The following is a 24,067-nucleotide window of genomic DNA, read 5'->3' on the forward strand; positions in this document are numbered from 1 at the left end:
TGACATCTAGAGGAAAGGGGCACCTGTTAAATGAAGGGGACAAAAGGTGTGCAATGAATGTTGGGGGGACAAACACCCTTGTTCACCCCTAAAATTACTCCCATTTTAAATCTGCCCATTTTACTTATTTATTACACTTCTCCAAAGAGGCTACCATTTGAATTTTGAATTTCAACCTGACTGCAACGTGTGTTGATTCCTCTTGCGAGTGGAGGTAGGCGTGTTCCATTAAACACGCAAAAGTGGCGCAACATTCGACCTTGGTGGAAAGTATAAGAGCAAACAGTGTTTTTCTTGCAAGCGAAGGGATGTGCCAGCAAATCACTTTCATGAGCAGAGTGTGATTATTAAAGGAGGCATTTGCACAGATGTAACTACACCTTTAATAATACCTGTCTAATGCCCAGTAAACACACTTCTACAGGTGTGCACCAACCCTATGACAAGTTGCAGTACATGGGATAAAAAAATAAATAAAACAATACTGAAAAAAAAAAATATGGCCAGCTGGTGGCAAGTGCAAAGTTAAGTGCAGACATCCGTTGGCACTGTAGGTACAGAAACAGTCCCCAAGTGCGGGGGTTGCCAAGGGAGGCAGTTCAGGTGTGCAACTGGCGGGGAAGTGACCTGGGCCCGAGATCAGAAGAGTGGCCGGGTAACCAGTGCAGTTTCAGTTTCAGCCAGGAATTTAGCAGGTTGAGAGGGGGACTGGGGGAGAGAAAGCATAAGCAAAGAGGAAGGTTTTGAGGGGCTTCCGGAACCGGAGATGGTACTCCTAAAGTTTCTGGGAGGCAGGGAGGCTGTTCCAAAGGGAGGCCACAGCCGAAGAAAGAGATCTACCACCAACTTGTTGCTTGGAGAAGCGACTGACCCTGAGGGAGTTGGAGGCGGATGAGGGAAGAGCTTGAGCAGGAAGATATTTAAGAAGAGGGAGTTGAAGGTATTGATGTCGCAGGCCCCAGAATCAGCAATCCATCAAATGATAATACTTTACCCTATGTACATTTTTTACAACTCCGGACCTCTGCTGTCCCACATGATTGTCTATCCCTTTTACAGGGATAGAAATGGATTTGTCTTTTGAGTGCATTTTACCAAGATTGACCCTTCTTGGCCTCTTCATAGTGACATTCAGTCTCAGCGTGGGGCAGTTACCCACAAGTGTGCTCCCTGCTAATGCACCAGTGAGCACAGCAAAGGCCAGGACCTGAGATCTTTCTAATTTCGCATCATTTATTTACTATTTGTAACTTGCATAAGCCTGCAGGCATCGAAGTGCACAATTAGACATAAGACGACAGAAAGCAACGAGACGGAAGAAAAATTGAGCATCAGTATGGAGCCTGGATTAAAAGCAGGTATCAGGTAAACAAGAGAGTTTTCAATGTTTTGCAAAACAAAAGATGGTTACTTTATAAGCGGTGATCAACAGACAGTGAATTCCAGGCTGCGGTGGCATGTACCGGAAATTAACGGCCACTACCTCTGGCTTTTTTGATTCTGGGTCAGATCAGCCAGTGCATGTTGGATGACCTTGTAGGTCTGTTGGTTGTTGCTGAGTTAGGCTTTGATTAAGATATGAGGGCACTGATCCGAAGATACATTTATGAACCATAGTGTGTAGCTTAAATGCAATACCAGAGACTATAGGGAGCCAATGAAGATCACTTCTGTGGTCTGAAATGTGATCTGTTTTAGAACCATGCTAAACAATGCGCACAGAGTCATTTTGCAATGTTTGTAGTTTGTGCAGGGCATTTATATTGGCCCAGCTAAGAAGGGCACTACAATAATCAAGTCAGGCAATAATAATTGCCCTTACCAATCTTTGACCGTTTTTTGGTGATACGTATGGCTTCAGTAGTCTCAAGGGCCTTAGGTGATATTGGGATTTTTTTTACCACACTATCTAGCTGGGCTTCAGCCCCCATAGAGGCCTCAAAGAAGACCCCCAGAGTTTTGACTTTCTTTTGAACAGAAATATCATGCCCTTCAATAGTGAGTGTAGAATAACAGGAGTCCAGTTTGGCTCTTGCATGGGGTGAGTCAAAAATCAAGAGCTCCGGTTTGGAGCTATTCAGGCATAGCCTATATGCAGACATCCAGTTGTTTACTGGATTATATATAATTTGAAGCTTTCTAGAATGTGCAGCGTAATCACCAGACAGTTCCATCAGGAGCTGCGCATCATCGATGTAATAACTGAACAGATCCCCTGAATCATCTAAAAGATTGCACAGGGGGCGAATGTAGACATTGAAAAGGGCCGGAGACAAGCAAGTACCCTGAGGTACTCCACAGGTGATACCCGACCAGGGAGAGGATGCTTGATTTATTACAACCTTAGACATACAGTTACCAAGAAAGGAGCTGAACCAGTCGACAACATCCTTAGAACAGCCCCCAATAGTCAGCAAGGTGGACAAAGGTTTTTCATGATCCACAAGATCAAAAGCTGCTGACAAGTCCAGAAGCACGAGAATTCGAGTTTTGCCTCTTTTCGACCATGTCCAGCATCTGGGTCTCATCAGGGGCTCCACTCAGTCTGGCTTTTATTCATTGGCAGCCCTCGCCTCGCAGCAGAGATTGCCAATGTTCACTATTGCCTGCACAGGGCGGTGGTCTTCTTTGAGGCCCCTCTCATCTAACAGTATCGCTGCAGCATAATCCGCAAAGTGCTTCAGTCGGAATTACACACCTTCATGGATCCAGCTCTCCCTTGCTTCGCAGTGAGGTTTGAGCTTTACAAATCCCATGCTTACATGTATGCATAGGGCTGGCTTTGTTTGGTCTCATAAGATACTATTCCATTCAATGTTTCTTTTCCTCACAGTTTCACCTCCACCAACTGTATCCCCAGGTAAAATCCCCCCAAATTGTTTTCGCTTCTATCCTCCACAATTCTCTCACATTGACCATACCCATGTTGAGCAGGTCTCAAGTTCATCTCTGCTTCAGATTCAGCTGGCCTGGCAATTCCTGCATTCCCGCACTGCAGTCAGACACGTCGACTGCATATCACAGCTGTCCACAGCCAGTGGCTGCTTTTATATATATATGCCTTCCTTCCGCTGAATCCTCTGTGCGCCATCAGTTTCCAAACTCTTGAAGCACCACATCTCTCCTACGTAACTCCTCATTTCCAGATTCTTGCTCGGGTGCCTCTATTTCAGGATTTCCTCACCTCCCCACTCTTTACAACTCTGGCAACCCCCTCGGATAAAACACGAGTCAGGACATGAGAACCGTGGTCCAATCATCTAACATTTCTCAATCAAACCACCTTCCAATACCCAATCTACCACACCTAAGGATACACAAAGTTCTAAGACAGCAAAGTCTCTCCCTGCACAATGCTCCTGCTACTCGCTAACCTACCACAGTATCCAGTGCAGCGATGGATGCTTGGACCCGGGCTCATCAACGCCAGACCAGCTGCAGATAATGGTCCTCAGAATTCTGATCTGATAAAGCACAGCTACCTTTACATTTCCTGCATGACTGAAATCTCATACTGTGACCACTTGGGATTCCGCGACGTCACCACCCAAGACATCGACCCGTCATCATCTACAACAGGCATCAAACATCAAACCTGGAGGAATTCTTGATATCACCGCCTGGTACTCCCCCTACAACAACATGGAGGGGCAATCCACACTCATTAATCATTTGAACACATCTCCTTGCAGAGTTCTGTCAACCCTTCCACCATGTACTCATCTAGTGGCTTCCTAAATCATTACCTTCACTCATTAATCTCTCAACTCATCCAGATGAGAATCACAGCTCAGCCTTCAAAGGCATCGTGTTGGGTGACGTCAGCATCTGGTTGGCAATTGTTGTCTTTGTATTGCATTGCATTTATGGAAGAAAATATATGCTTCAAATAGCATCCGTTATTTATTTATTTATTTATTTAATTTCTTCTAGAGCGCTGCATGCCCATGAGGTTCAGGGCGCACATCATCATACTGACAATGAATGATGAACAGTACAGCATGGACAATGCAGAGCGCTTAGATACCACAAAGCTGGAATTAACCTCCTCTTGTAATTTCAAACAGAAAGAGCGGAGGCAGTCCTATGTAAGGTACATTTACATAAGAGCATTGTATGATTGAGTGACGTCTACCGACTGGCAATGGGAAAAGAGCAGGAACATTTACCAGGGGCAGGAACTAGAGGGCACAGCAATGGATGGTAACATCGAGCATGGTATAAGTTAACATAACATTTACAGACTGAGGCCAGTATTTAAACATTTGCTGTTACACAGAGCGGCCCTGAGGTCAGATTGCAGGTGAGGTGGGTTGGATGGTTAGCTTGGATAGGAAGGTGGAAGGGTTTGTGGGCTCCTTGCATCAGTAGCAGGGGGAGTATGAGACATGTTTTGAAAAGTTCCCCTGATAAGATGGTTTGATGGATGGAGAGAGCGTTGAAGTGGATTGGGGCAAGTGGGGCAGAAGAACAAAAGTGGGAGGAGGCTGGGGAAAGTTAGGTTGTGAAGAGAAGAAGAGTGGAGAATGCGAGACACACAGTACAGTGAGATGCATTCAGTGAGGGAGCGGTGGCGGGGGCAAGCCCATGCATGGATCTATCGACCAATATCAGGAATATAAAGATAGAGCAATTTTGCTTGGAGAGCCATCCAGTGTAGTGGTGGAGGCGGTGAGGATCTGAGAAGGTTGACAAAGGTGTGTATCACAAAGTTGAGGACACCTGACGACATCTGGCATCTGACAACTCAAAACACCTTTGATCAAGAGAACCACCAATACTTTAGCCTCATCTACATCCTCAAGCCAGATCTCCACAGTGTAGCCGCGATCACATCTCAGGGAGAGCTGAAAATTTAAACTGGTTCCTTCGCCAATTCCACATGCTTCCTCCAAAACCAAGACTTTAAACAGCATCTTTCTGCACTTGGAGTATCTCTATTGCATCTTTTGCCAACTGCGTTAGGCCAATTAAAGCCGAAGATGCTTCGCTCTTTTCGACCCACCTACTGGACGCACACATACATGCAATCTTCAGAGTCTTCTAGAGACCTGCTTCAATAAGATCCAAAATAACCAAACACAGCCTTCACTGTCCCCATAAATAAGTAAACCCAGCATAGTCCAAGCCAGGCAAACCCATTGGACCGTCAAACAGTGATGCCAAGGAAACTGGTTAATATCAATTGATGAGCCTACATGTCATATTCAGCAAAGCACCCTCAGAAGAGCTGGCATCGGTGGCAGGCAGCCCTACTACAAATGAGGAGAAAGGAAGTGAATGGTTTTGCAAAAGGAGGCAACCTGGGTTGTACGAGCCGTTTATACGACGCACAACCACAACATACTTTTATTTCCTCAGCTGTTTTTGCAGACACTATCAAACAGCACTTCTCAGCATGGCGTCCATCAATCACCTTTTGTATTTATTGGCTCAACATTATCATATGATTCAAAAAAGTGACTCAATCCACACAATGGCCCTCATTCCGAGTCGGGCGGCAGGGGATATCGGGTACCAGTAAGGAGACCGGTGCCCATAATCACCTACTGCCCGATTCCGAGGTTCCCTATCGGGAACCGTAAGGGACGTGTGGTCGGACCACACGTCCCTTCTGGGTCCCGTTAGGGGACCAGGGTGCAAATAACGGGCTTGCCATTCACGAGCCCATTATTTGCACCCTCCCCATTCCCATTGAGCCCTATGGGGGCCCTATGGGGGCTCAATGGGAATGGGGAAGGGTTTGTTCAATGGGGACTTACCGGTCCCTCCAGGGTCGGAATGGACCGGTAAGTCCCCATTGAACAACACCGGAGGCGGTACCGGTATGGGAGGAAGCCATGGAGCTGATTGCTCCATGGCTACCACCATACTCGGAATGAAGGCCAATGTGTTCTTATTTCACTCAGAATGCGCTACAATGCACCATGTACAGATCCATTGTACGCGTGATGTTTAGGAAGAATATGTGAAGTGGTCCCTTTTAGTGCATTTGATGTGCAATAATTTCTTATTGTGTGGATTGCTTCACTTTTGGGAGTCATAAGGGTGTTTTCATGTAGGTGCATATGCATACAATAAACATGATGAGGCAAATTAATAAAAACATTATGGATGGGCAGCATACTGAGAAGTATTGTTTTATAGAGTCTGTACACACAGCTAAAGGTATACAAGGACGATAGGGTTCTGTGTTTAGTAAGCAATCCTACTAGAGGTGACTCATTGACAATGTGGCCTACAACACAGCCATACACTGAACAATCTACAAAGCCCTTTTTACAGTAAAGACCATCTTACACCCCTCAAAGGAACTTTGCAACAAACTAAAAAAAAAGGTTATCCTCCAAAATCCTCAACATTAGAGCTAACATTGACAAAGCTTCAATTTCATCAGCCTCACTGTTGGTCTATAATCGCAGGGCCTCCTCAGCTGTTCTTGACTTTCACACACTTCTCCCTGCCATTTTGAAATCCTTAAAATGTGTCAGACAATCAAACTGACCCCTCTCCGAACATTGTCCCTGAACATCCTCTATTCCACTTGCTGACATTGTCACCCCACACTATCATTAGCAACATATCCACCAAGGAGAGTTAAACCCTGCACAGCTCAACAACACTCCACAGGAAATCCCACCTGACTCTGTTGCTAGTTACAATCCCATCATCTGTATTTCCTGAACATTTATGTAGCAACCCCGCTGTTCAGTAATCTCCAGAACTAGTTGGAATGTCCCTAGCTCCTCGACAGGCACCAGTCTTTAGATCTAAGTATGGCATGAAATCCACCATCTTCAATTTCTGGGAAGGCCTTCTGAAATAAATGGAGACTAATGAACCTTCAGTTCTAAGTCTAAGTTAAGGCTCTGTGGAACCCTGTGCCCCCCTCCCCCATGCCCCCTAACGACTCAAAGAAGTCTATACTATTTTCGGGAATATAATTAAGACTCAATGGTTCCATTTTGTCTTCTGAACTGTTCCTATGCCTACAACATTCTACCATCCTTCCTTTCCACCTCAGCCTCTTTCCCAACCCGTACTGTTGCTTCTACTCCTCAGCTGCCCCCTTACCCTCACATGAAGCGATGCTTCACTTTTGCTTGAGGGTGTTATATGTGTCCAAAATAGATCAATTAGTATTGGTTGCAGGCATTCAGGGAGCTGTGCAGTGCAGCGTTTGCGCCGCCCCACCGCCTCTGAGACATGCGCAGATCGCCCTTGGAGATCTGGTGACTTGCGGAACTCTTTGGATTAGGCAACTTGAAGAATTGCACTTGAGTCGCTGTTTTGAGTAGCTCGATGGTCGTCGACTCAGGGCCCTTTCTTTAGTTTGTATAATGAGGATAAGAGACATTGATCTCACTGCTGTTTCTGAATACACTCTCACAAATGAAGTATGTGTTCATCGTTTGCAGGAATTGTCCGCCAGTGGCGGCAATGGGCACACGGGGCGCGTGGTGATCCCTTTGAGATCTCTCTATAAGGCATGCTCCAGCAAACTGTACTTTTTGTAGCAGAGAAATAAGCATCTTAGGTAGGTGGGGGTACAGGGCATCCTGACACAACTGGCACACCAACAATCAATGCTGTGAAGGACAATGGCATAACGATTGACAGCACCCAGCGATGACGCATCTGAAGGAAATACTTTTAGAGGGGTTAATTTGTCAGATAAGTGCCTTTGCCATTTAGCTCACGCCTGTGTGAGACCTATGCAAAGACTGTAGCCCCTATTCATCAGGAAAAACAACATCAAAGTGGTGGCCAAAGCCAACCCAAAGAAGATACACTCATTATGCTGTCTTCCTTCATCAGGAGACGCATCAGTGAAACATACAGACCCAGTTCCTGGTATTTCGGTTACATATTGCCTTGTTGCATGTTTTTATTACTCTCATAGACAGCAGTCCCAGTGAAACCTTACTGTTCAGGTAGTCCTGCTCGGCTTTGGAGTGAATGCTTGACAGGTGGCCGAACCTTTGCCGGCAGTCCCTCTCTGCGTGCTCCCAAGTACGGCGTTGCGGGAAGTAGTGATAACAGTGGCCCTGGAACTTGTGCCAGTTATGTTCACAGCCCTCCGTGTCTGTAAAAGAAAGAAGGTGGTCAAAGCAGTGGCTGATAGAAAATGGCCGTTCTACAAGATGGTGCAGAGGTTTTGAGAAAGACATTTCGGGGCTGGGTAAAAGTCAATCACATACTATGATCCGTCTTCCTTTTGGTCTGCCCTGGCCTCAGAGGTCTTTCAGGGGCACCGGCCAACCTGCAGTCTCCCCCTTTGCCTACATGACAGGCTATGTGTGTCTGAAACACACACACGCATGCACATGCAAGATGTACACACGCAGACAGACATCTTTTTAGATAAAGTCATACTGATACACAGGTATGCATGCTCAAACACACATGTTGCACTTTAACACCAATACACAGGGTGGCACTAATGTTGCCAGTAGCAAGAACATGGTCATATCACCCAATTAAAAACACATAGATCGATAAGATGTCCCTTTGGCCCATTACTCTGCACCAGGTTGGTGCTAGAGAATATCAAGTGGGCCGTTTGGTGGTAGGTAGGGCGGTAGGTATTTTTGGAAGGGATGCATAATGGACCCCTTCTAGTCCCACTACAAAACCGATGTTGCACATGTGTTTCTCTCCAGGATCGTCTGTACCCCCCTTTTTACATATTACAATATCTACAGAATGCTGTTGCGCCTGCAAGTTGTGCGCATGTGTTATGCACAAAAATAAAAAAAAAATAAACTTAACAGCTGCACAAACACGCAGTATGAGCCAGTGTCGAGCAATAGGAGGATTTTAGCAACAATGCTTTTCAAACACCGGGTTTGTAGTCTCCTTAAACCTGGCTGCTTATGATTATGATGTGGGAACTCTGCTGACGATGAATTAGCCATACACATTGCTTTATATGGGACTTGTTGGCTGAAAACCACACGGGTTCATTTGGGAGCAATGGATTCGATTCTGCGAGCAGCAAACAGAGCCCCTGTCTTCCAAAGCGATATGGGGGCGTTCATAGCAGAACATTTGCTTATTTTCTTTTTTAATATGTGTGCTTAACAGTGCGGCACACGGATCAGCGGGAGAGCGGGGAGGCGGGATGTGCGGTGAGAGGGTCGGAGGAGCGGCGGAATGCTCCGTGATGCGGCTTGGATTCCATGGCTACTGGCTGGCAGGCAGTAAAGCAAGAGGTTTCCTTGCGTGCTATCCCAGTGCCAGTGGGCGCGGTGTACAGCAGGTAATTCCCACAATGCCCAATGCCCTTCCTTTGCCACAATGTCCCACATTGCCCACATTACCGTGTGCCAGGGGGATTAGCCACAGCCCTTACCATCAAGGTACTTTGGTGTACTGATCCGATAAAATCAGCTGAAGCCAAAACTAAATTGCAGATACTACCAGCCTACTCCACAATAACAATCTAGGGTGATATAATCAACACAGCGCCAACATAGGGTGATTGCAATTCCCCCCTGCAGAAGGAGCCACACGGGCTACCAGAGGACAACATGGCCAACACCGTGGCAGGGGGACTTTACAAGAAGTACCTCCGATCACAAAATAGAAGTCAAAAATTCTAGAAAAACCAATGTGGGAAAAACAATTCTTAGGGGTTCCATAACATAACTGCTGGATATATATACTGAAAAGCCAGCAAGGGGAACTATTACCGACACACCCCTGCCCAAATGTCTCTCCTAGCATCACTAGAGAGAAGCAGAGGGTGATGACGCAGCTCACATGGTAGACTGCATGTCCTATTCGGTAGTGTAAGCACCTTTAAGCAGTATGGGTAGTCTGCTGATATTATGACCGTCGTAATATATATGCGCCTTAATGCAAATGCCTGACTGGTTATTTCATACCTGATATGGTCAACCTGAGACTGCTCTATGGGTTATTCAACATAAAAGATGTAAAGACGCTGCCTAGATTAAGAACCTCTGTGATGAAGTCACCTGCTGTGTTACTTCATTTATGTGAACATTAATCAAGACTGCAAGTCCTTGAATTCAAAGGTGAAACCAGGACTGGACTATTGTCTGTATAATGGAATGGATAATGTTGGCACATGTTACTATGAATGATATACAAGAAATATACAGCCACAAAAAAGTGAACACTGTTTTTTTGCATTTAACAAGCTAATACGATGGTATGATCAGAAGAAATAGCCTCGTTTAAGATTCAATTATTTACATCGCAGGAAGCAGATTCAAACCCCAACTTGGCCTCTGAAAAACACATGCCTTTATGTCAGTGCAAATGACCAATCAGTAACACTTAATAGAAGCAGCAACTGTACAGAGCATAGGGTCCTGCCCACTCTATTCATCAATGATTGAGGGCAGTGGTCGAAGTGTACGAAATGTTCCCTACTGGCCTGCAACGCGCCCCACAGACACCATTGTTGCGGCCCCTCCCATGCACAATAAAAACCCCAAAACACATGTGCCTGCTCTTTAAGGAAACATCCTGTGCAGTGCACTAAAAGTGCAAGTTTCAACTTCTTCCTAGACTTTTATTTTAAAACGTTACCGTTCCGGAACAGTTTCGTTTTAAAATAAAAGTATAGGAATGGTAAAACTTATTAAAAGAAGTAGAGGAGCACCGCTCCCGACAGGTCCCGCCCACTTCGACCACTGATTGAGGAGAACCACATATTAAAATAAGTATATCAAACAAACTCTATGAGCAACCCAGAGCTGTTGCCCCCGAATATACATGATTTTTTCGAAACTATTTTACCTATTGCATAAGTGACCGAATTTATTTAACCTAAAAACGAAAATTACTTTTGACAGTTTCTACTCTTTTTTATAATGGAGGCGGTAAATGCAGGGGGAGGCCCCCTGAAGCCCACCTTACCGCTCTCTACCCTAATTTATACCCTTACCCCAGACCCCACCTATTATGCACTATACATATACCACATGACTTACCATTTTTGGTCAAATAAATTCAGTCACTTCTCCTTAGGTTAAATCGCATTCAAATAAATATATGGAAACGATTGCTCCCAGCGTGAGGGATGCTGCTGGCGTGATGCAGTGTCAGGCTTGCTAAGTGCTTGCAGAAAGGCATGAATGCAATGTGGAGTGAATGCTGGAGGGGGCGCCATCTTTCACAGGTGAGGCAGACAGGGTGAAGATGTAAGGACATATATATTTTACCAAAATGTAATGGCATTTTTTTATTGCAAAATGTAGTGGCATTTTTGTTGCTAGCAGTAATATGGCATATATATATATATATATATATATTGCCAGTATGACATGTAAAGGTGTTGGTGGCATGCAAAGTACATGTTTTACAACACAGCCAAGCCCAACTTGAAACTGCAGAGATTTAAATGCACACATAGAAAAGCTTAGTGCTGCCAGACCAAATAATGAAGTGCACCATATTTTTTGGATACCTCAGACATGGAGACTACATTAAGTTATATAACTGACCAACATAATTAACATTGCTAAAATACTAAATTCTAATTTCCCTAACATTGTAATGCAGTCTCATATGCAAAATGAGGTGAACATCCATGTTTTCGTGGCACTGCTGTAATTCATTTTTAAATGCACACTGGCATTTATTTCTGTATTAGCTTGTGGAGAGCAGCAGAGTGAAAGAGGCAGCAGGAAACAGAATGAAACATTCATTCAGGGAGGCTTAAAGCCCTCATTGTTCTAAACATGAGGGTTGATACAAAACACTGTTTTGTTAACCTGATTGGGGGAAATTATAGGCAGACAAGAAACGTCAAAAGGGGACGGACAGAAGGTTTCTTGGGACTGTAAGGATATTTGGCGTGTTACAGCACAGAGTACAGCACTACTGCACAGGTAGCATTTTTATGCAGCACCACTACATGGGTGTGGTGCATTGCTATATGTGTTGCCAGAGTAACATGGACATATGAGTAAAGACAGGCTATTCAGTCAAAAACGATTTTTACATATAAGATGCAAATCCATTTTTACAGTTAAAAGCACACATCTGCACATTCAAAATGCACACTATTTTTCACCTGAAATGCCTATGTTGCAAGAGACACATTTTAAAATTAATAACTAACCTTATCAACAACTAGCCTGACTAATAAAACTTCATTTAACATAACCCACTAATAAAAATGTGTCTCCACTGCAGAATTAGGCCTACTCTGAAAGTGAACTTTTAAACGCACATTCATTTTTTTCTCTGCTGCTCTGTCCACATAACTACAGGAAGCAAAGAGCTCGAAGGAGCAGGAAATCAGTTTGTTACAATTGCCACTGTAGAAGTGAGCCATTGTGTAGTGAGGGAGGAGATGACATGATTGATTCTGATTGGAGCAGCGTCATAGCAAGTATCATGCTAGTGGCTGTGATTAGAACTTTGCTGGAGAAGCTTGCGAAGAGGGGGAAAGCAGTCGACATCTTGCAGAGCTGGGAGAAGGATCTCTTTCCTGGCTGGGGCATTCCTGCTGCAAAAGCTGAGAGCTCCAGGCAATAACCCCGGTTTGAGAACGGCAGATGCTTGTTCTCACTGGGGTTGATCTTCAAGGGAGCCAAATTCAGAAAGAGAATAGCCGGAGAAAACTCATGCTGAACAGATAAGGTAATTACAGAAGCGAGTGGGAGCTGTGCGAAAGTGCGCAAAGCTGTTCAGTCAGTGTATTAGAGGGAGTCTCAGTCTCTTATCAGCATATTTAATGTTACCAATTGGATATATTCTCGCAGCTCTCTGTTCATTTTATCACAAATAATGTTGTACCATTTTATTTATTTCTGTAAAAAAAGTTAAACTGTGTTTAAATGAAATTTCTATAATACAAAAATATTTGAAAACAGATTGCTAGTGTGTATTATTTTTCTCTTTCATTTTGCATGGGGAAAGGTTTAAACATGGGTAGATTTTTAAACAGTGCAATTGTCATTTTAAAGCAGATGTGTGCATGATTCTATTCAGTATGGACAGTTGTGAGTGACTGTTTGTAGCATAGCCTGTTGGAGGTACATGAGTCAACGGGAAGATAGACTCTCTGGACATAGTTCCCTACCGTATATGAGGTAGTGGAAATTACCACAAAAATACCACAATTGCCCATGGTGGCACACAACACTAACACTGAAAATGTGGTATCCCTAAAATGTAGGCCTGAGGTCTCTCTAGTGATCAAGAACAATCTAGATAAAAAACAAGGGATGTTGGATATTGGGGGCACAAATAAACCAACCACTATACCAACCAACCACGCAAACTACCGCGCATACCATCTAAATAGGTCTGAATTCTGAAATAATGCAATGTATTATTGTCATGTGTGACCCAATATGAATACAGAGAGTGATTATTGCTAAAGGTATTTTGGCGGTAAGAAAATACAGCAAATCCCCAAATATCCACAAAATACCCAACAGGACAAGAAATGAGGGCAAAGTGTAGTTTGTGCTGGGCTGAGAAGACTGACAGTGTCCAAGGGGTCAGTGCGCTGACTGTGAGAGATATCTCGCCGGTGCTCCCCACACAAGATTACAGAATCATTTTGCGCTGACACTGGGCCTGCCATTGTGAGTGGAGCAAGGTCATGCTGAGAACTTCAAAGAAGTACTAATCGTGGTAAGATTTGTGTCAAGTGAGGATCATTTGAATGCCGCATGTTTGGCTAAGATTTATTACAGTGTAGAAAGGTTAGGAAATCACTGCATGTTTATTTTTCGTCAGGTTCAGAATGTGGGAACATTAACCCATGTTTCAAAAGGCCTGTTTTTTCTGTTTTGTTTTGTTTTTTGTATTTCAGATGAGAATGCAATGTATCCATGCTAAGATTTGATGACATGCAACTAAGATTCAATATAATAAGTATCCATGAAAACAAATGGGATTTAGTGTCATTTTTGCATCTGTCAATTCATTTATATATAAAAAGTATGCAGGGGAGGTTCATTTCTGTTCAGTAGGGCATTTGTCAATTTACTACTGCAGGTAAAATAACAACCCAGAAGAAGGTAATAATATTCAGTGATGAGGCAGGTGTGTGTATTTGTGTACCTTCCTTGCATGCTGATGGGAAGGAATCTGATATGATATATAGATTACTGGACATCCATGAGCCAGTAATGCCTAAGGGCACATAGATTACTGGATGTAGATAAGCCAGTGATACCAGCCACAAACTGTAGGTAGCACTCTGAATAAAATCATTGGGTTCTAACAGTGCATAAGTCTGGGGCTCTCTACAGAGCACTAAGAGGTATTCTAATATAAGGGAAAGTTTTGTTTTATGATGGGCTTATAGTATAAAGAAGAAAACCATGTTCACCACTATGGCACAGAAATAATCACTGCAAAGCAAAATACCACTAAAATTACCACCAATATAAGCTAACAAGGTATGGTCACTAAAATAATGTGATGCCAAAACCGATCTAAGTGCAAGACTAATTTACCACCAAATTACCGCCACTATTTTTACAGTAAAAAAATACCACCAAATCCCAAATTTACCCCAATAAGACAAAAATCTAATACAGAGATATGGATCCGGTGGCCGCTTGTTACAGCATCTATAATTTATAACCAGAATAAAGACTTTTCTTTCTAATTGTACACTGTCCTGCTTGGTTCTGCCCACGCCTCCTTCATTCTCTACGAGGATCCGTAACGAACTCACAGCCACCGCCCGGCACCGTCATGGATGCCTCCAATGTGTAATGTAATGTAATTGTACTTGTAAGCCGCAAATAGCCTGAAAGAATCTAGGCGCTAAGGCATACAGAAGGCAAAAAGTCCTCAGGAGCGCAGTCAGTAAAAAACAGAAGTTCAACAGGACAGGACTAAAAAAGAGATAGGTTTTTAGAGCTTAACGAAAGCCGCACAAATTGCTAGTTTCACAAAGCTGAAGTGCTAGAGCATTCTACGTAGAAGGTGCAAGGACTGAAAAGGAACTGCCTCCAGCAAGAATTCTCCGCCGTCTGGAGACACCCAGTAGCTTCTGTGAAGTGGATCAGAGCGTCCTGGCTACAGTATAGATAGCCAATTTAGATCGGAGGTACTCGGCTCCCGATTTATGAGTTGCACGATGCACAATGCAAAGAATCTTGAAATGAATATGTCTCTTTACCGGGAGCCAGTGAAGCTGTTGCATCAGGTTACATGACTGAGAAAGTCTAGGGGCCCTCGTGGCAGCTACAGAAGTGAGGGCTGCCAGAGAACAGACAGCAAGGGCAGCACTTATAAGCCAAACCCAGTGGCAATGCATTCCTGCCTCATGGTGGTAGCGCCTCCTCTGTGAATGCTGCCCAGTTGTCACCCCTAAGGCTCTTGCGGGCGGGGGCAGGTCGTGGGAAGGGGATGTGGGCACTGGCCAGCAGGAAGGGGATTCATAAAGGCATGTAGTTTATCATGGTGAGCTCTATGGCTGCAGACCTTGCCATCATGGCTGCATTGTACTTTTGGGCTTTGCATTTTACTGAGGCCATTGCTGAAATCCATGGTCCTGCTGCCATTTTGGTTGTACAGAGGTCGAGGGCATCTGCTCCATGGCATCTGATCACCAAAATGACTGTGGAAGGCAAGACATTTTGCGTTCTATGCAGGGGTGCCAGTGTGCCACAAAATTCTTGTTGCTAACAGTTTTGACTATCGGGGGGGTGGCGGGGCGGGTTACACTAAAAAAAACTCTACGAGCAGCCTATGCATTGTTGATAAACTGTATGCAAGGCATTCCCTTCTCTCATCACTTTTGTATTTGGATTGCTGGGATTATTACTGGTAATCCTCATTATTCCTAGTCTAACTCTGTCTATGTCATGGTAATTACTCATAAAGCGCACTGCACCTCCCGGCCCCCAAAAAATGATTTTCCTTTGGTTTCTTTTGGCTCCACCCCACATACAAGGGAAACATGAACACTCAGACATCCTGATCATTAGCCAAGAAGTACAGCAAAACACACAAGGTGATGGCTGGAAGGTTTAGAATTATTCCTAACCTCTGGCATTTCTCTGGGCAACCTTCCAGACCATTGTTTTTCCCTTGCCAAGCCATTACAGAAGCGTAAAGACCATTTGCAAATCAGGCTTGTTCCCACCCCAAAAAGGGCAGTCCAGCCTGAACTGCTAGGTCAAAGCCCTGCTGCACGAGAGCACAAGCATCCCCGGACATGGCTGAAACATGTCTGTGGTTGCTTGTGTTTCCGTGCCGAGGGGACCTGGCCTAGCAGTTTGGGCTGGCTGCTCCCATTGGCGGCAGTACCTAATTGATTTGAATATGGCTGGAGCCCTCCTGCAATGGCACAGATGGACTAAAAGAGGGTGGTGTGGAAGGTTGTCCAGAGCAGTACCAGTGGTTCAGATTTATTCAAAACCTTTCACCCATCACCTTTTTGGTTATGATTGGCCAAGAAGTGGAAGGGACCTTCACTCCGGTGGGTGGTGTGGCGGTGGGGAGGGTGGCGGAGATGAGCGTATGTCCCGGGATGAGGCAGAGTAGGAGTAGGAGTATTGAAGAATACCAGTAAGGAATTGGAGCATTATCTCCAGTTCCCTCTTCCTCGTTCCAGTGCCTACGCATAGGGTATGCCCAACATAAAATGGCAGACACAGAAGTGCTGCACACCCAGGGTAAAGTTTACTCTTCCAGCGAGTCATTGCCTGCAGAGCACGCTGAGCAAACCCATGACCATCCTGCCCAAGAAGATGCAGGTGATACTGACACACACGCGTTAGAGTGGACGCCCACCTGGCCACCCTAGAAATGCCCTGGATCAAGGCACTCCTTGCCTCTGCCCACAAAGTGGCAATGCGCTTGGTAGAACAGCCCGGAGCCCGCAAAGGACACTGGAAGCCCCCTGGGGAATATGCCAGTGCAATTGTAGTTTTTATCCACTGACAGACTGTCAAAACAGAGGACTTTACATCTCTTACCAGAAGTCAAACAAGCCAAAAACAGACTTCCAGAGCTCCTAGAGGCAGCTGCTCTCTCCCTGTAGGTACCGATGACTTGCCTCACATCATGATAAGCCATAGCTTCTGATAAGATTTGTGGGTGTGTACATACGTGCTCTGCCTGTTGGTTGTAAACAGCTGAATCTTGCCTTGAGGAGGCCAAAAGCCCTCTCAATTGTGCATCTTGTTCAGATGTGTGCTGCATTGTAGCATCTCTCCCGTGGGCTGTGGGGATCACAATACGGTATCATTGGCCATGTAATGAGGCGGTAGCCTGTGTCACATGTGTGATTATTTGATAAAAGGGCATCTCACAGCACAATATTAGATAAGTCTTCTTTCATGCCATATGCATACATATTTGGTGGCCTGCCTGGGTATAGCTGCTGTTGTGTAGTAAGATGTGTTGTGCACTTGCAATGTCCATCCTGCCACCCAACTCTTTGTTTTCTCTGGCTAGCTAGCATGGCCATCAGAAGAGGATTGTATGATATTGCTCAACTGCTTAATGTCATAGGCGTCCTGGGCTGTACGCATGTCCCATTAGTGGACCTAAATGCTAGGGAGCAGCTGAAAAGACATCACAAGATGCAACAGACACTCAATCTACAGATGACATGTGATGCTGACCGAACCATCATCACGCACTGATGCACCCGGTTTCCTGGTTTACCACATGATTCCATGGGAATGGCCAACAGCACCCTACAAGCTTACATGGACATGTGGCCATGGGGCATTTCAATACGACGGGCCTTTTAACGGTCCGTCTCCATCAAACGCACCCCCAGAAACCAAGTGGCTGGTCACACATTAGTGCCGGTAGTGCAAGGGGGCTGGATAGAGCAGTCCAGCCTCCCCTGAAATTCTCAGGTCCCCTTTCCTTGGGCTCCTTTCAATTGCGCTGCTTTCTGAGGATCTGGCCAATAGTCTTTATCTCGTTGCAAGTAAGTAAAGATGTTGGTGCAGGTTACAGGCAGGTAAAGCGCCTTCATATAGCCTCTAGGAGTGGTCTAAGACTTGACGCTACTGGTTGGTTTCATATGCTAATCATTCTCTCATAGTAATATTTAGTTGTTGAACTCAGTTCTGGATCTGCAGTGGGGTTTCCTGCCAGGCCACTCCCAGGGTTCACCAGGCTGTAGCCCACTAGAGACAAGCACAGGATGCCACCAGCCAGTGGAGCCTGCCCAGCCAGCAGTATGAAGGGGTTCACTCTTGGAAACAGGGCGTTGTAAGACACATTAGCCCAGACAGACCTTTATCTGGATTAATATTATACTTTCTCTGACTAATACCATTTGTTTTTACAAGATCACGGGTGCCACTCAACAACTGTATAATATTAGCTCAATTTCCTAATGCTAAACGGCCTTGATATGATACGATAGGTTATTTATAACGCGCTTAATACTCAGAGGTTTCTAAGCGTGAACCCGGGGATCGAACCTGTGTTGCTCTGTGTCGTCTTGCTTCCAAGGCGAGCACATTGCCTGGGCTATCCTCCCGATACCTTTTAAGTGAAAAGCACATAGAAGATGCTATCCAGTGCCCAAGAGGATATTTTTCTTGCTCCATGTAACTTCATTACAGAAAAGGGACCACCTTGCCTAACAGCTGTTGCTTTGTCATTAATCTATGCTGCGCACACAGCTTACTGGTGTGCCTGCTAGATGGACATGAGCGGTCAAGCTAAACACACCAGTGGCCTGAAGACCCCACAACAGTGGCCTGAAGACCCATCCAGGCAGAAATCACTGACGCCACTTTCTGGCTACACAACATCTCATGAACTCCAGCTGCTTATCAGATCTTACTTACATGCAGAATCCACTTAACTAGAACTCTTTACATTTGAAAAACAAACGACAGGTTTAGAGTATTAGATGGGCGTACTTAACAAACGCATGCATTAATTTATTTTGCATTTTTTGGGCTACATTCCAGCTTTAGGGTGGCAGGAGATAGCTCTTGAAAATGAAAATAGCAAGGAGCACAAAACACGGATTATGGTCCACATCTCGAGGAAGATCCACCTAAAAGCTGGTTTCTCTGAAAATGTCAGGGTGGACAAGCCCCCCCACTCCCTTACCCCCCTTCCCCCCGTAGCGGTGCGCTCGTGCGACACTACACCACAAGTAGAGGTCACCTAACTGAGCAATATCATCATTTTGAAACAATAACGATGCCTTAAGGTGTAGCTGGGTTCGTACAATTTCTAGGGCCTACCAGGCACTTATGGGAAAAACAAAGAAGTATATCACTCTCATTTCTCCCGGACATCACTGACACCATGCACAACACAAAACAAGCTCTTCCCGCCCCATTCACCAACCATTCTTGCGCTCCTTATTTCTATCTACCCAACTCGAGTGTTTGCCCCACAGTGCAGCATCCTGTTATAAGGGCTGTGGAGGGCCAAACAAGGTGTGCCCAAAAGCCACAACTCTATGTGGACATGCCAATGACATGTAGACACGATGGTTTCAGTGTTTAACTGTATAATTAGAACACTATGATGCCCCCATGGGCCCCACACTGACCTTACTTTCCAACCACCCCGGAAGCCACTGCTCTCTCACTTTTATAGCCTAAAATTGATTATTATCATTATTAGAGTATTTATTGAGTGTGGACCTAGCTTCGGGAAGCAAAAGAGTGCGTTACTTTTCATATGGGGAAGAACACAGTGAGGGAAGCAGACATACAAGAGAGCGGGGAGCGAACAAATGCAGAAGGCTGGTAATTTGGCAACAAGGGATCTAAACGCAACAAGGGGACGGGGGAGCGCGGGGCAGATCACCCAGTCTCAGGTTAGATGGGTATCCCTACATATTATCCCCACCAAAAATATCGCCTTACATTTTGGTCGTTTGTTTCGCCATAGGCAATATTTTTGGGGGGATCATTTGTGGGAGCGGGGGTGCCCCCCACACATTTAAAAATAATACAGGGGTTGTGGGGGTGTCCCCCGGAGGTTCCATGGCTCAATATCAGCGCAAAAATATGGCGATATTTTTGTATAGCAATATTATTGCGGGGATATTAACACATGGAACCGTTAGATGGGGTGTGGACCAAGTTGTAAGGGAGGAGCTATTCCTTGAAGAGGACGGTCTTGAACTCCTTCCTGAAATGGAGAAGTGTGCTGGTGGGGAGGAGGTACCAGAGTCTGGGGGTGTAGAGAAGGCATGTCTTCAGGTCCTTTCCTTCCTGCATGGATGGAGCTCAGGTCTGCACATGACTTCTGCTAAAGGTAAGGGCCACCATTTAAAAGCATGTATGATATGATATGGCATTTATAATGTGCCTGTACACAAGTGTTTCTAGTCACGACAAGACAAGGAAAACAGAGGGAGGACAAAACAATGATCTTACTAGGCCTTGTGTCATTCAGATCGTTCCCCAAGGAAGGGGAAGTGGAGAAGTGCAAAAAGGGGGGGAGGTGGAGAAGTGTAGGTAATCAAAAGTGCAGCCAGTGGATGGCTAAGTGTAGGTAATCAGAAAGTGCAGCCAATGGGTGGCTCATAAGTGCAGAGAGAAGGGACTGTAGGTTTGCAGGTACAAACCCTTAAGTGCTGGGGGAGCCAAGAGGCAGTGTGAGGGGAAACTGGACAGGCATGGACCTGGGCTCAAGTTTAGAGGGTGGCCAGGTGACCAGTTCGTGGAACAGACGGGTCATCAGCAGGGAGAGGAAGAGAGGAAGAGAAAAAGCGAAGGGGAAGGTCTTGAGTTGTCCCTTTGGCCCATCACTCTTCATCGGGCAGCTCGGCTACCAGCAAGTAGCTCCCTCGGGTGCCCTTAAGCAGTGCCCTGCTCCCAACAGTCCTTCAGCAAGGTAAAAAATTAGAACATGGGACCAAACAAAATGGAACAGGATTCAGGCAACAGTATACAAGAACATCCTTTTCTGCCAATAATGGCGCATTGCATGGAATTTCCTCCAACCCAAAAGCCCTCTCTCTATATTCATCATGGACAGACTTAGAGCAAAAGGGGGTGCAAGAAATGGGGAAAAGAGAATAACCTTTGTAAAAAACAAGGCAGGTGCATAGTGCAAATGTGACCCCAGGCCAGAGTCACATGCACATTTGGAATTGATAAAAGGACCAACTTTGAGGTAAGTGACAAAAGGTGTCTCTTGCAGCCCTATGAGGGTACAAGGCAAAGAAAGCAAGCATTTTTAATATAAACCACCTTTGTATGTATGTTTATAACCCTGCAGTGGTAGACAGAACTGGTTAAAGAGATCACTGGATGGCTTTATGTTTTCGGGAGTAGTTAAGGATAGTTTACACTGGTGACAAGCAGCTCTCATTAAAGAGACGGCTGAACCCCCCCTGCTTCAGAGGCACAAAGTGTCTCTCTCTGGCGGCCTGGGTAAAAGCCAAAAAGATGTTTAGAAATTGCGGGACAGATGCATAGCAAGAGGCTCTTGCTTTGCATCTGTCCCTCAATTTCTAAAAATCGTTTTGGGTCGGGTGTATTTGCACATCTGTGCACCCCTCATGGGAAGAGGGGTGCAAAGATGCAGAGGTACACCCATCCCAAAACGATTTGTATAAATTGAGGGACAGATGCAAAGCAAGAGCCTCTGTCCCTCAATGTATAAAAATAGTTTTGGGTTGGGTGTACCTCTACATCTGTGCACCCCTCTTTGCAAGAGGGGTGCACAGATGTACAAATACACCCAACCCAAATCTGTGCACATCTGCGCACCCCTCTTGCATTGCATCCATTGCATCTGCGGAGGGAGGGGGCAGGGAGAGGGCATATGAGACTGTTTCCATGTCTCTTAGGTTGCACGTGGTGAGGCTGAATGCTATGGGTGGGGAACGGAGGCGTTGAGGGAGGGAGCTCCCCTGAATTCTAAGGAAGGAAACAGTGCAGGGTGGGTGTGGGGTTAGGTGGGATCACCTTCTGGGAGGGCTTTGCAGGGGGGGGCAGTAGAATGTGATAATTCAGCATTTTGAAGACCACGCAAATCGGCCGAAATAAATTAGTCTTTTCTGTATTTGTTATTAAAAATGCCGAATTATCACATATAACCCAGTATAAACCTTGCCATACTGTTGACCTTGTTCAGTGTAATAGCATTCAATGGGACAGTACTTGCAGGGCTGCTGTAACACAATTGTGCAGAGCTATTGGTCTTCTATATTTTTAAAGAGACAGTAACAGCCCTTCTCAGCAGGGCTGTGCAATCTATATGAGCCAGCACTTTCTAGTAGAGCTTCCATATTTGAAATTGGGCAATGCTGGTACTCCTCAGTTAGCTGGCTATACTCTTGATGGGGTAGTACTGCTGTTTCCCAACAGGGCTTATATAATTGTTGAATCTTCTCAGCAGTAATACTATGTTTTTGTTGAGGCAATGCCAGTTCATCTTATTGGGGCTGCTCTACTTTTGATGGGACAACATCAGCACTTCTCAGTTGAGCTGCTACACTCTTAATGACAAGGCCCAGCACTCCTCAGTAGATTTATTTATTTTTATTTTTATTGGTTATTTATAATGCGCATAATACCCAGAGGGTTCTAAGCGCGGAACGAGGGATCGAACCTGTGTTGCGTGGACCGAGGGATCGAACCTGTGTTGCGCGGACTGAGGGATCAAGCCTGTGTTGCTACGTGTCGTCTTGCTTCCAAGGCGAGCACGTTGCCCCTGAGATATCCTCCCGAGACTCTGAAGATCTGAAGTACATTTAATGATACAGAACCAGAACTTTTGAGCAAGTCTGATATCATATTCATTATCATCAGAATAACGCAACACTGTTGTGGTTATACAGAGCTAATATATTTAAAGGGATGGAATTGCTCAGAATAGAGCAGAGATATTCAATAACCCAAAGTGCTTAAGCATAGTTAATGTGAAAATACTACATTTCTCACCATTGAGACAGTACTGCCACAGAGGCTTCTACTCCTTTTATGGGGCAGCACTGATCCAGCCTACTGGACATCTACACTTTTAATGGCACTTCTCAATAGGACTGCTATACTTCAATAGGAAATGACCAACACTACCCACAGGGAATTGCATACTCTTTATGCCACCGAAGCAGCACTTCCACCCACCACAGCTGCTTTATTTTCAGTGGCATAGTGCGTGTACTTCTCAGCCACTATGCTTTACATTTAAGGAGACCGAATTGTCATTTCTCAGCAGGACTGCAACACTATACCATTGTGTTCTGTATGTTGAGTAGTTCTTCACTAGAATGTGGATTCATTGGCACTCTCCCAGTGTCTAAATAGTAGATCTGGCTACATTCAATTGGCAACAGGCATGTGCCGAGCTGCCTGCTGTCCATAAACTGCCACTCAGGATGTTGGAAGCCGTCATGGGGCAAGGGATAGAAGGCTTCAGCATATAAGATATCAGAATCAGCAGGGTCTGTTACCCCTTTATCTCTCCTGAATGAAAGAAGTAGCTCACGTTATCACCCCTGCGCACACATTGAATGAATATAGTATGGATCTATAGATTGGGAAAACTGGAGTGAGAATTCAGAGTGTTTTAACAGAAATATAATTGTCTTCCCAGATGGGAGACTGACTCCATTAATATACATGGGGTCAGTGAGATGACCAAGAGTGAAACTGTAGGTTCAGTTGTGAGATTACCAGCAACAGGTGATACTATTCTCCAAGGAGTGAGGTGCCCACTCAATATATCACACTGTTTAAAGGTGTGAGACCCATCCTGAATGCTTGCCCAAAGAGCCTTGGCCAGAGTTTCACACTGAAGAAGTAAGCATGTGATCAGGGGTCTGCAGCCCACACACACGCAGGGGATTCCCATGCTCCCACTTGCGAGATTTGTACCAAATTAGTGAGATTGCGCTCCATGGTAGGAGGCACAAACACAGTCTTTGCTCTGAGGTTTGACACACGCACAGAATTACAACCTGGATTATTATAGAGGGGAGGAGTAGGGGCAGTGATGGCCTACTGGAATGCACCTGGAAGGCTTAAACCCCCTTCTTACTTGACTTTAGTATATGCAGTACATGCTAGCCAATGTTTCCACTGTTCTGCGCCCCCGAACCCCCTTGCACCAAGTTGGCGACTACGTGAAAATGGGGTCATATGACTGCCGGTGATGT

General features: G+C 45.2%; 1 protein-coding gene across 1 annotated transcript in view; it reads right to left on the bottom strand.

Moving 5' to 3' along the window:
• NCAN (neurocan) overlaps positions 1 to 24,067 on the bottom strand; it is a 1,349,040-nt gene that overhangs the window by 129,038 nt on the left and 1,195,935 nt on the right. Inside the window, exon 13 of the mRNA XM_069649118.1 lies at positions 7,928 to 8,086. Coding sequence (XP_069505219.1) covers positions 7,928 to 8,086 — 159 coding nt within the window. The remainder of the gene's footprint in view (positions 1 to 7,927; positions 8,087 to 24,067) is intronic.

The sequence above is a fragment of the Ambystoma mexicanum genome, chromosome 1p (assembly GCF_040938575.1).
Source record: "Ambystoma mexicanum isolate Mex_15411 chromosome 1p, UKY_AmexF1_1, whole genome shotgun sequence".
Taxonomy (NCBI): domain Eukaryota; kingdom Metazoa; phylum Chordata; class Amphibia; order Caudata; family Ambystomatidae; genus Ambystoma; species Ambystoma mexicanum.